The sequence below is a fragment of the Candida jiufengensis genome, assembly GCF_024610255.1.
Source record: "Candida jiufengensis strain CBS 10846 chromosome Unknown scaffold1, whole genome shotgun sequence".
NCBI classification, from domain to species: Eukaryota; Fungi; Ascomycota; class Pichiomycetes; order Serinales; family Debaryomycetaceae; genus Lodderomyces; species Lodderomyces jiufengensis.
The window spans coordinates 1370513-1384020 of NW_026261562.1; the positions used below are offsets into that span (position 1 = coordinate 1370513).

General features: G+C 28.2%; 7 protein-coding genes across 7 annotated transcripts; 4 read left to right on the forward strand and 3 right to left on the reverse strand. All coding sequences in view use genetic code 12, as the record gives it.

Annotated features, from left to right (window-relative positions):
* Positions 1-97: 97 nt before the first annotated feature.
* Positions 98-572, reverse strand: RPS17B (40S ribosomal protein eS17; the record flags this gene model as incomplete). The annotated part of the gene is made up of 2 exons (XM_051765048.1): positions 98-508; positions 570-572. The coding sequence occupies 2 exons, from the start codon at positions 570-572 to the stop codon at positions 98-100; spliced, it is 414 nt and encodes a 137-aa protein (XP_051618400.1).
* Positions 573-838: 266 nt separating this feature from the next.
* Positions 839-2110, forward strand: ADA2 (chromatin-binding transcription regulator; the record flags this gene model as incomplete). Its single annotated transcript, XM_051765049.1, has 1 exon — positions 839-2110. One exon carries the CDS (start codon positions 839-841, stop codon positions 2108-2110), a length of 1272 nt encoding a protein of 423 aa, XP_051618401.1.
* Positions 2111-2846: 736 nt separating this feature from the next.
* Positions 2847-4038, forward strand: KGF54_004360 (uncharacterized protein; the record flags this gene model as incomplete). Its single annotated transcript, XM_051765051.1, has 2 exons — positions 2847-3965; positions 4024-4038. 2 exons carry the CDS (start codon positions 2847-2849, stop codon positions 4036-4038), a joined length of 1134 nt encoding a protein of 377 aa, XP_051618402.1.
* Positions 4039-4102: 64 nt separating this feature from the next.
* BIG1 (Big1p) lies at positions 4103-4942 on the reverse strand (the record flags this gene model as incomplete). Its single annotated transcript, XM_051765052.1, has 1 exon — positions 4103-4942. The coding sequence occupies one exon, from the start codon at positions 4940-4942 to the stop codon at positions 4103-4105; it is 840 nt and encodes a 279-aa protein (XP_051618403.1).
* A 95-nt stretch (positions 4943-5037) lies between these two features.
* Positions 5038-6483, forward strand: KGF54_004362 (aspartyl aminopeptidase; the record flags this gene model as incomplete). Its single annotated transcript, XM_051765053.1, has 1 exon — positions 5038-6483. One exon carries the CDS (start codon positions 5038-5040, stop codon positions 6481-6483), a length of 1446 nt encoding a protein of 481 aa, XP_051618404.1.
* Positions 6484-8236: 1753 nt separating this feature from the next.
* ALP1 (Alp1p) lies at positions 8237-9880 on the reverse strand (the record flags this gene model as incomplete). Its single annotated transcript, XM_051765054.1, has 1 exon — positions 8237-9880. The coding sequence occupies one exon, from the start codon at positions 9878-9880 to the stop codon at positions 8237-8239; it is 1644 nt and encodes a 547-aa protein (XP_051618405.1).
* Positions 9881-10927: 1047 nt separating this feature from the next.
* On the forward strand, positions 10928-13207 carry KGF54_004364 (Zn(II)2Cys6 transcription factor; the record flags this gene model as incomplete). The annotated part of the gene is made up of 2 exons (XM_051765055.1): positions 10928-11035; positions 11093-13207. 2 exons carry the CDS (start codon positions 10928-10930, stop codon positions 13205-13207), a joined length of 2223 nt encoding a protein of 740 aa, XP_051618406.1.
* Between the last annotated feature and the right edge of the window lie 301 nt (positions 13208-13508).

Below are 13508 nucleotides of genomic sequence, written 5' to 3' on the forward strand. Positions count from 1 at the left end.
TGTTGTTGTTGTTGATATCTACAATGTTTACATAATTTTTTTTACTTATTTTTTTAATTGTGTATTATATAATTTTGTTGTACATAAAAAAATTAAACTAACTTCTTTTAGCAAATCTTCTTGGACCTCTTTGTGATGAGATGTTAACAGTTTGTAATGGAATTTTGAAACCTAAAGTTTTAACTAAATCAGCAGTTTCAGCATCAACTTCTAATTGTCCGTTGGTATGTGATAAATCTAAAGCTGAAACTTCTGGAACATATTGATCTTTTCTTTCTCTTTCTTCTTCTTGTAATTTGAATGAAATACCTCTAACTGGTCCTTTTTGAATTCTTTTCATTAAATGAGTGGTGTAACCAGCAATTTTATTTCTTAATCTTTTTGATTGAATAACTGCAATTTCTGATGTTAATCTTTTATTGGTTTCGAAATCTAAAGTTAATTTTGGGTAAAATCTTTCAATTAAAACCTTTGAGGCTCTTTTAACAGTCTTAGTTCTAACACGTCCCTAATAGTAGTTAGTATCTCTTATTACTTCATATGTTTTGGTTGATGGTGGTGGTACATACCATTCTTGTTGATTATTATGTGTGTATATATGGAGCTGATAAGATTTTGAAATTAGTACTGGTTTTTTAATTTGGAGTTAATGAAAAATTATTAACAGAGAAAAAATTAACTATGGGTGTATGTAATTACACAAACAAAAAGGAGTTGAGAACCCTATTTTGCAATCAAAACACATGCGTTTCACGTGACAAAACTAAACTATCAACAAATTTAGCCACCCTATTAGAATATATCACCAACTATGTAAAACAACAACAAATCCAATCTGATGGATGGACGTAATAAATTATTTCATTGTGATGTTTGTTCTTCTGATTGTACCAATAGAATAAGAGTCCAATGTGCAATATGTTCAGATTATGATTTATGTGTACCATGTTTTGCAGCAGGATTAACAACAGGTGATCATAAACCATGGCATGACTATCAAATTATTGAACAAAATACATATCCTATATTCGATAGAAATTGGGGAGCAGATGAAGAATTATTATTAATACAAGGTTGTGAAACTTTTGGATTGGGGAATTGGGCAGATATTGCTGATCATATTGGTAATAGATCAAAAGAAGAAGTTGCACAACACTATTACAAAATTTATTTAGAAAGTAAAGATTATCCATTACCTGAAATGAATAAAGATTTTACAGATATATCACCATTACAATTCTTAGAAGAAAGGAAAGAAAGATTAGAAAAAAGAAGAAATATGCCATTACCACCACCAAAAGGTAAACCAGTTGCATCAGTACCATTATGTCATGAAATCCAAGGTTATATGCCAGGTAGATTAGAATTTGATCACGAAGCTGAAAATGAAGCAGAAGTTCCAATCAAAGATATGATTTTTGATCCAGATGATCTGATTAATGATATTGAATTAAAATTAACTATATTGGATATATATAATTCAAGATTAACAACAAGAGCAGAAAGGAAAAGAGTTATGATATTAAATAATCTTTTGGAGTATAGGAAGAATGTTAGTATTGATAAAAGAAAGTCAAAAGAAGAAAAAGATTTATTGAAAAAGATAAATGCATATATTAGAATTTTAACACCATCAGATTTTGAAAGTTTTGCAAATGATTTATTAGCAGAATTAAGATGTAGAATTAGAATTCAACAATTACAAAGTTGGAGAAAAAATGGTATCACCACCCTTGAAGATGGTAATAAATATGAAAAAGATAAATTAATAAGAAGTGCTCATTATATAAGAAATGGTGCAAGACATACTCCATTATCACCACCTCCACAATCTCAACAACCAACAAAACCAATAAGTAGAACTCCATTAGATATAACACATTCTACAGATTATGAATTATTATCAGCTGAAGAAAAACAATTATGTGCAACATTAAGAATATTACCAAAACCTTATTTAGCTATAAAAAATCAATTAATGAAAGAAGCTGTTAAAAATAATGGTATACTAAAGAAAAAAGATGCAAGACAAGTTTTAAAAATTGATGTCAACAAAGCTTCCAAAATATATGAATTTTTCGTTCAAATGGGCTGGTTATCCCAAGGTTAAACAATTTTCTAAAATTGATTTTAAATTATGAAATCTATTGATTAGATTTTCATTTTCATTTCTTAATTGATTAAAATAATTATCAAGTATTGTATTTAATAAATTAAATCTTTTAATAAAAATATATCTTTGTAAATAAATTTCATTTAATAGTTGTTTTTCTTCATCAAGTAATGATTCAGCATTTGATTTTGGTAATTCTTCTTCGGTTGAAGTATCTGAATTCAATTTGAGGATTTTAATTAAAAATTTTTCTGATTTCATTTTTTGGTTGTAAAAAAAAAATGATTGAAAAAGTGGGGAAGAAATTGGTTGCAAAATTATAAAACAAACATGTTGATAAAAAATTCAACTTTGTTTACAAATTTATTATAATGAGGTGATTAAGCTATTGCACATATACTTGTATAAAAAGTTGTATCATAAAATCAATGGAAATTACCAAATAATGATGAATCTATATAATAGAACAATTTTTACTGCCGTTGAAATAAAAATCAGTCTGTTTAAAAACAAATTACAGAATTACATTATCAATCTCTTTCGTAATTAAATTTCAAGACACAGAAACAGACAAAAAAATTATCAACTGATTTTTTTTTTTTTTTTCTGTTGTGTCTTAATAATAAATAGTAAAACTACCAACCAACTATTAATAATATATGATTTTTTCTTTCCTTATAAATACAATATTAAACTAAAGAACTAAGAAATCAACGTATATCTCTTCAAATCAATGGACTATTTACAATTTCAATCTGAACCTTCTGGTAAACATAAGGGGAAAAAACATATAATAATAGTAGGTGCAGGTATAATTGGAGTTTGTACTGCTTATTTTTTAACAAAACATCCAAAATTTGATTCATCAAAATATCATATAACAATAATAGAAAGTAAAAGAGTTGCAGGAGGAGCAAGTGGTAAAGCAGGTGGATTATTAGCATTATGGGCATTTCCTGAACAAATTGTTTCATTATCTTTTAATTTACATCAAAAATTAGCAAATGAATATAATGGTGAAGAAGAATGGGGATATCGTAGATTAACTACTGTATCTTTAGAAGGAGATATTTCTAAAATAAAATCTGAATCAACTCAACCTAAAAAGCAAAGAAATACAAGATCATCATCTGTAGTACTGTTACAACAACAACAACAAGAACCTGCAAAAAAATTACCATCAAGTTTAAATTGGATAAGTTCGGATGTTATAACTAATTGTTCAACTTTAGGAGGAAGTGATACAACAGCACAAGTTCATCCTTATAAATTTACAAATTTTATATTAAGAAAAGCAGTAGAGAGTGGAGCAATAGAATTAATATTGGGGAAAGTTGAAGAAATTACATATTCAGAAGAAACTGGTACTGCTACAGGAGTTAAATATCAACCAACATCAATAAAAGATGGAGATAAATATGATGAACAAATTGAATTAAAAGCTGATCAAACAGTACTAACTGTGGGACCATGGACTTCCAAAATATTACCAGATTGTCCAATTTCAGGTCTACGTGCACATTCAATAACTATAGCTCCTTTTAAAGATCAACCAGTTAGTCCTTACGCGATTTTCACAGAATTTAAAGTTGGTCCCAATTCATATATATCACCAGAAATTTATGCAAGACAAGATGAAGTTTATGTATGTGGAGAAGGAGATTCTGCAGTTGATGTACCAGAAACTACAGATGATGTTGAAGTTGTTCGATCTAAATGTGATGAATTATATAAACAAGTTAGTAAAATATCTCCTAATTTGGCAAAAGGTCATATATTAAGACGTCAAGCTTGTTATTTACCAGTTTTGGATGTACCTTCATCAAGTGGACCATTAATTGGTGAAACAAATGTATCAAATCTTTATTTAGCATCAGGACATTCATGTTGGGGTATAAATAATGCTCCAGGTACAGGAAAAATAATGAGTGAATTATTAATAGATGGAAAAGTTAAATCGGCTGATATATCAAGTTTAGATCCTTCTTTTTATTTTGATGCCAGTGTTATACTAGAATGAATTTTCAAAAAAGCCAAAGTTATTAACATTATAAATATTGTAATTATTAATTTTTCATTTTTTGTCCATAATTCATAATCAAATAAATGAATTTCATCCTTTTTTTTATTTGTCTTGTATCTCTCGTTACTATCTCTTATAGGATTCCAATTTGGTTCTACTTTATGGAAACGATCATTTTTTTCAACTCCTCCATTATGTTTTGGGTTGTTTACTATATCATTAAAAATTTCAAAATTTTGTGGTTGTCTTTCCATTACTGAATCTGGTATTGGATGAGTAAAACCTGGAGAAGTTGAAGTTAAAATAATTGTATAATGTGGTGATGGTAATTTTCTTAATATCTTTCTCATTAATTCATCAGGATTGGAGTCTGTTAATCTTATAACTCTTGTTCTAATATCATAATAATCATCCAATTCATTGGATATAGTTTCTGCTTCACACGTATTTATTATATATTCTTCAATATGACCTAAATCTAAGCCTGGCTCAACTCTGGGTAATCCAACAATAGTAGATGACATGTATAAATAATTAATCAAAAATGGCCATCTATCCTTTTGTTTATCTGTTAAATCTTGATAAGTTAATCCAGGTACATCAACAATCAAATAAGCATCTGATGAACATTGAGTTACCAATTTCTTTATTAAGTTCGTTACTGAAGTAACATTATGTGTTTCTATATTTGATTCACTAACCTCAGTCTTTAGGTCAGGTACTAATTTATGAGATGCTATTAATAATGGAGCCAATTGACTGCAACTTATAAATGGTAGTAGTAGTAATAAAACAATAATCCACATTGATGATAAGGCACCAAAAATAAAAAATATAAAACCCGCTATTATGTAAATTAATTTTTTTTTTCAAATTTGAAACAAACTCAACCACCAGAAATATGTCAGAATTAAAATACGCTCAAGATTTTATTGAATTTGTCAATGCTTCTCCAACTCCATATCATGCAGTAAATACAGTTAAAACCATGCTTTCTGGCGCTGGATTTCAAGAATTAGTTGAAAGATCAACATGGCCAAAATTACAAAAAAATGGGAAATATTACGTCACAAGAAATGCTTCATCTATAATAGCTTTTACAATTGGTGGTGAATACAAGAATGGAAATGGTATAGCTATGGTGGGAGCTCATACAGATAGTCCATGTTTAAGAATTAAACCAATTTCAAAAAGAAGTTCAGAAGGGTTTATTCAAATTGGAGTTGAACAATATGGTGGATTAATTGCACATACTTGGTTTGATAGAGATTTATCAATTGCTGGTAGAGTTTATGTTAATGAAAATGGTAAATATGTTCCAAAATTATTGAAAATTGATAAACCATTGTTAAGAATTCCAACATTAGCCATACATTTAAATCGTGAAGTCAATCAGAAATTTGAATTTAATAAAGAAACAAAATTAGTTCCAATAGCTGGTCAAGTAGCATTGGAAAAAAATTCAGAAAAACCACCAAGTTGTTCAGATGATCCAGATTTAAAAATGACTCCAGAACAATTTGAATCTGTTCAAAATGTAATAACTAGACATAATCAATCATTAATTGAACTTATAGCTAAAACATTAAGTGTTGAACCATCACAAATTGAAGATTTTGAATTATTACTATTTGATCATCAGAAATCTGTAATTGGAGGATTAAACGATGAATTTATATTCTCACCAAGATTAGATAATTTAACTTCATGTTTTACTGCAGCTCAAGCATTAATTGAATCTACCGAGACCTTATCAAAATTGAAAGGAATACAACTAATTAGTTTATTTGATCATGAAGAAATTGGTTCACAAAGTGCTCATGGTGCTGATTCAACTTTTTTACCAGATATTTTACAAAGAATAACTAAAATAAACTATAATGGTGATACCGCCATAGATTATTTCCATGAAACTATGTCAAAATCATTCTTAATATCTTCAGATATGGCTCATGGAGTCCATCCAAATTACCCAGAAGTATACGAATCTCAAAATCGTCCGCAATTAAACTTAGGTCCAGTCATCAAAGTAAATGCTAATCAACGTTATTCTACATCGAGTTCTACGATAGTTCTACTAAAACACGTTGCAGTAGCAGGTTCCTTAAAAATTCCCCTTCAACTATTCGTCGTCAGAAATGATTCACCATGTGGTTCAACCATAGGGCCTATTTTAAGTAGTAAATTAGGTATTAGAACTATAGATTTGGGAAATCCTCAATTATCAATGCATTCAATTAGAGAAACTGGTGGGACATACGATATAAAGAAACTAAATGATTTGTTTAAATCATTTTTTGAAAATTATATTGATATTGAATCAAAAATATTATGTGATCATCTTTAAGTTTATCAGCAAAATTATATTTAAATTTAGACCAACCTTTTAATGTTTTAGAATAATTATCTTCTTCTAATTCCTCTCGTAATTCTCAAAAAAATTGCTGATATAGCTAAGGTTCCACTTAAATTATTCGTCGTCAGAAATGATTCACTTTGTGGCTCCACCATGGGGCCCATTTTAAGTAGTAAATTAGGTATCAGAACTTTAGATTTGGGAAACTCTCAATTATCAATGCATTCAATTAGAAAAACTGCTGAGACGTACGATATAAAGAATTTAAATGATTTATTCGAATCATTTTTCGAAAATTATGTTGATATTGGTCGCTCATTAAATCCCCCCAGATTTACATACAATATTTTGTGTAATATTTATTATTTTTGTGTCATATTTAAATTGATCACAAAACCAGATTTGTTTATACTTCGTTACTAACAAATGATAAATTTTACTATTGGTAAGAGTTAGGGAATTTTTGTAAGAAAATTTGTAATTTTTTAGGATTATTTTGAGATCCATCTTCTTATCGATATTTTTCAAAGACTGAAATTAGTGAATAAAAGCAGAGTAAGAACAGTAAGGAAATCAGTTATAAGTTACCCAGGTCCAGAAATTCATCAAATGACCAATAATGAGTTTGGAGAAAACGAAAAGAACTCAATAATAGAACAGATTAAAGATGAAAACAATGCAATCGAGAATATGAAGTATTATCCCAAAGATCAAGCACTGTTAAGCAAAATTTTAGAATTATATAAATCAATTCGTATTGAATTGATAAGAAGTAAGCATAAACTGAAAGAAACTGATAAGTTGGTTTACAAGTCCAGAACTAAATAGTTATTAAATTTAATAAATGTTCGTATTAAATTATTCTACATTCTTATTACTCTTTCTTTGTAATTTTTTAATATGCACTATTTTGTAACTTTGGAAAGTAATATACGAACTGGAGTTAATGAACTGAAAAATGCAAATAAGGAATAGCAATGTATTTAAAAAAAAATTATGAGTAATTTGCATGTTATGGTGATATTAAAGCCAACTGAAATAAGATTGAACTGAGATCCATTCAACAACATTCATATTGTCATATCAATAAGCGAGATTAATCGCACGTTATGCAACCTTTGAAATGCTGAATATATATATAAAGATATCACAAGCATCCGTAAACCACCTTTTATGTTATCACTATATATATATATATATATATATATATATATATATAGATATCACAAGCACCCGTAAACCACCTTTTATGTTATCACTTCAACAAAATTTTTTGTTTTTTGAAACATATTGGTTGAGAATTAAACCTTCAATTTTTATACTTGTAATTTATTTAACAAGTTATTGCAAAATCAAGTTAATTATATATCAATCCAAATCCGCATCCATAAACCTAAACCAATATAATCCACTGTGGTCTGTGTTGATTGTAGTAATAACATTGCTGATGATTTGTTGCTGAAAGTCGATATAGAATTGAACAGAAAGAGTGGTGGAAAAAAAATGAAACAGATTCTACAAGTAAATTAAAAAGTGTCTAAAGTGGAAGTACATAGCGAATTATGATTACATAAGAAAAAGAGTGTGTATTACATAATACAATTTTCTTTTTGTGTAAAATGAGTTTTGTGCTAAAATTCGTTTTGTGTCCGGAAGTTGATATTGATTCAAGAATATTATGTGATCATCAATTTAACGACCTTGTTGATATTGATTCAAGAATATTATGTGATCATCATTGAGTTTATAAAAAGTTATCAGCAAAATTATATTTGAATTTAGACCAACCTTTTAATGTTTTGGAATAATCATCTTCTTCTAATTCCTCTTGAGTTTGAATATATTTATCAGTATCAAAATCCATATCTTTAGCTCTAACAAACTTATCCTTACCTCTTTTAACAATTAACCACCAAAATACAAAACAAATAAGAAAAACACCTAATTCTAAGTAAGATTGAAAGAAATCAGAAACACTAAATGGTGAAAAAGTAGACCAACCTTGTACCAAAATTACAAATCCACCAAATATAATTATAAACCAGGGACCAAGAGGATATGTCCAATTTTTAAAAATTAATTCATGAGTTCTACCTTGTAATTCTATTCCTCGTCGAAATCGTAAGCTGGTAACTCCTATAAAAAACCACAGGAGCAAATTTGAAATCCCAACTATTGATTGTAACCAATTGAATAATTCACCTGATCCAACGAAAGCTGAAGCAAAACATAATCCACCAACTAACCAAGTAACAATTACTGCTACATATGGGATTTTGAACCTATTCAATGGTAAGAATATTTTTGGAATAAATCCTTGACTACTTAAATTAAAAGCTAACCTTGATCCCGCATATAATGCATGATTACCTGCTGAAATTATTGAAAGAAGAATTACTGTATTCATATATGAACCACCACCTTTTGCACCTACTTGTTGAAATACTAATGTGAATGGTGACGTGGCGGTAGTTTTGGTTGATAAGTTTGGGTAGTCATATGGTATATTCATTCCAATGAAAAATGCAGTGAAAACATAAAAAACTATGATACGAGTGAAAGTAGTTTTAATAGTTTTTGGAATAGTTTTTGTTGGGTTTTTTGTCTCTCCTGCTGTTAATGAGATCAGCTCTAATCCACCTAATGCAAAAGCTGCAGATACAAATACCAGGCTGAAACCTCGAAATCCATGGACAAATGGAGCATCTTTATAACTCCAATACTTGAAGCCTATATATTCATGACTCGGATTTACTCCAGCATTGCAAATGATACTAACAATAAAGAATATGATAATAGTAATGACTTTTAACAAAGCTAACCAATATTCGGCTTCTGCATAAACTCTAACATGAATCACATTTAAAAATAGTAAAAAAACCCATATTACGATTGAAATGACGTACCAATATTTCAAATGGTCATTATAGTAATCAATAACGAGGGAAATGGCTGTCATATCGGATGCTACAGAACAGGCATCATTGAACCAATAATTGATCAAAACTGCAAATCCCAAAGACTCAGAACCAAATCTTCTTGCATATTGTGTAAATGAACCAGAAACTGGATATAGGGAACTCATTTCCGAAAGCGCTAACATGACAAAAAACACTAGTAAACCAATAATCATATATCCTAACAATAAACTTAATGGTCCTCCAGTTGCTAAAGCTCTTCCTGTTGATAAAAATAATCCTGTCCCTATAACTCCTGCTAAAGTTATCATATTAATTAATCTTGGTGTTAATTGTCTATTTAAATTCTCTGATTTCTCAACATGTTTATTTGAAGTCGAAGAGTTATCATCTTCATCAATGGCTGTTCTTTCTAAATCATAAGTCGCTAGTTTTTCTTGTTTTTTTTCGTGTGACGTTATAGAAGACATTTTGACTGAATTTGAAAAGATATTTTAATTTGAAAATGATTTGAGCAATCTTGGATATATATATAATGAAAACTCACGATGATGAGTTGAAAAATTAAATCATAAATCGCCTTGGATCCACATTTTTTTAATTACTAATTTCATTTCAATGCATCTTTGAATTTTTGTGATGTGATTATTAATTTTTCAATATGCACAATTAATTAAATTAAAAAAAGAAAAAAAAATTAATCTTTTTGCAACAATCACAAAAATTAAAAAATTTAAAGTTTGACATATAACACAAAGTTTAATTTGTAAAGTTTCATATTTCCATTTAGGAAATGTCAAGAACTAATAAGCAACAAATACTTCGCAGTAATATATCCTATAATTTGCAGATTAGCATAAACAATACAGATTACAAGAAAATAAAAATTCAATAAGGGTTCAATAATTTCTATTACGAATTTTCTTAACAATAACATCATACTACTAACAAAAATCATGCGTTGCTATGTCAAAATTTTAGAGAGACTACTTTTGATGGACACTAAAAAAAACCCCGATTAATCACGTGGTCTGCGGCCCGCTTAAGCAATGAGTACTTGTTAAACTTACTTACGAGCGTTTGAAGTCACGCGTTGAATGTAGCTCTTGTCCTTTCGGCCTTATCGTGTTATTTGCCGCTTATTGATGTAAATCTAAAATTTAAAACCTATTTGATCTAACCAAAGATCAACCACAATTTTTTTTTTTGATTCAAAGTGCCTTAAATAACAGTTCAGGGCCAATTCGGTGCTTTTGAACAAAAGAAATTTAGATTTTAGTGAGACAATTTAAAACAATAAACAATTTAGTAATATTAGTTTTTAGTTCCCGATTCCCCTTACGGTGTTTACTAGCAAAGATTTTTAAAAATAAAAATAAGGGTAGCGTTTTTTTTTTTTTTTATTCCCCACTTTAATTTTATTTTTTTTATTTTAGTAAGCTACGCATAAATCCAAGATTTTATTAAAATCATAACATTAGTGCCTTTTCTACAGTAAATGAATCAATAACTAAATAATGATTGAAAAAATACTTAGACCAAAAGGTAGACCTCGAGTATTACCTGTTGCTCAAAGAAAAAAAGTATCAAGAGCTTGTGATGTTTGCAAAAGAAGAAAAATGAAAGTATGTTTTTAGATCACAAAATGTTTTACCAAATTATCATTACTAACTCTTCAATAGTGTGACGGAAAGAGCCCTTGTCTTTATTGTCAAAATAAGCAGCTTAAATGCGCCTATTCAAAATTAGATGGAAGATCCCTAAAGTCAAAAGCATATTTGGAAAAAGTACGTCAAGGTCAAGTACAACCGCCACAAGGTCAAGATCAGATTCAAATAAGTCCACAGGATGAGATTGAAACTGAAATTCCATCATTAACAAGTACACCAAGCACAACGGAAGCACTGTCTCAACAAATTCCACCACCACCACCACAACAACAACAACCACAACCACAAATTCAACGACTGCCATCAATATCATTAAGTATTATATGTGAAAATTTACAAGCAGCATTAACTAATGAAAATCATACAACAAAAAATGATAAAGAAGGATTATCTAATCAAAATGGTCAACATACAAGATTATTAACTACCAAAACGGGGAATTTAAGATTTTTTGGAGAAAGTTCTGCATTATCTTTATTAGGTGAATGTAGAGCATTATTTAGAGAAATTTCAGGTCCAAGTCATTTTACAAATGATCCAGTACAACAATTTATTACTGATGAAAGTGTTGATTTTAGAAATTTACCTGTACCTGTTCAATTACCAACAAAACAAGATGCAATTATATTAATTGAATTATTCAAGACTAATATAAATGATACTTTTTACATTTTTAATATGAATTACTTCAATAAAAAGATATTTGAAGCGACTTATAATGATCCAGTGAATTGCAGTACTAGAAAATTATGTTTATTATATGAAGTGTTTGCAATTGGAAGATTATTTAGTGAATTTTCACCACACCTAAATTTAAATTTACCAACATCCGAAGTGTTTTTCAATTCAGCTCAAGTATTATATAGAAGCAATGTATTTGATGGTAAATTATGGATGAGTGAAGTTAATTTTTTAGAATATTTTTATTATCAATCTTGTTGTAATAGATCTAACGCATGGATTCAATTAGGTAATGCTATAAGAATTGCTCAAGCTTTAGGGTTACATCGTCAATGTATCAACAGTAGAATTGAAAATGTTGATATTAAAACTCACAGAAGAAGATTATGGAGAAGTTTATATGTTTGTGATTGTGTTAGTGGTGTTAATTTAGGTAGACCATTAATGATAAATGATTATGATTATGATGATGCAGATTGTATTATTGATATCAAAAATTTAGGAGAAGTTGAAAAAATTAGAATCATGGCCCAAAAGGCAACTTCTGATAGTTCATTAATTAATGTAAAAATTGTTGAAAATATTTTCAAAGATGGTATTATTAACATTAAAAGAGCTCATATTTTAGCATTACAACTAAAAAGATGGTCAGTTGAATTACCAAAAGAATTACAATTAAGTGCAGCATTAGAGACTCAAATGGAATCAGGAACTGATCCAAATAATTATTTATATGTATTTGTTCATATTGGACAATTATATGGAATTATGACATTAACAAGACCATTTTTAGTTTATGTTGTAACAAGAAAATTAAAACCAGAAACTAAACAACAAATTAAAGATGAACAAAGTTTAATGAATTTTTGTAAAGCTTGTATTAAAGCTAGTTTTTTAGTTGTTAAATTATTAAAATTTTTTGTAACTCATAATCCTCATAGAAAAGAAGTATTTACAATTCAATCAGCTTGCTTTTTTGCATCTATAATTTTGGGTTTCACATTATTAGAACAAAGAAAATCTTTAAAACCAGATTATCATTATATTTCAGTACTTCAAGATGCTTTAGATGATGGTTATAATATATTAAATAATTATGCTTATTTTAATATAACTTGTAAAAGATGGGCAACAAACTTACAAAATATGATGAATGACCTTAAAAAATATGAAACAGATGTGAATGATTCAAATTCAATAGGATCAGATATTGAACCATTTAATCATGAAATGATAAGTTGGGGTAATGAAAATAAAGCTTTGGAAGAGATGTTAAATTTTCAACAATTTTTTGTACCAAGTACAACTCCACAAGAATTAGATCAAATATTAAATGGTAATAGAAATAACAAGAATATGAATATTAATTTAAACAACAGTAATAGCAATGTTTTAGATGCTTTTAGATATGATAATATAAATCACGTTTGTTTCGGAGAGATGTAAGAAGTTTATAGTTTTAATTACAAATAAAATTAAACATTTATTCTATACACTTAATAAAAGCATCTAAACATATTATTCATATTCGTAGTGTTATTTCCCTCCCATTTAATTTAATAGTATAATTTGTTTTCATATTGTTTATAGTTCCCTTTGTATAATTGTAAGTATTATGTATATTATCATTTCTATTCTTTGTAGTGTTATCTCCATTTCCATTTAATTTAATGTAACTTGTATTTGTATATTAAGCAAAGATAAAACTTTAAACTCTTAAAAAAAAACGCTAAAGCATTATCAAATT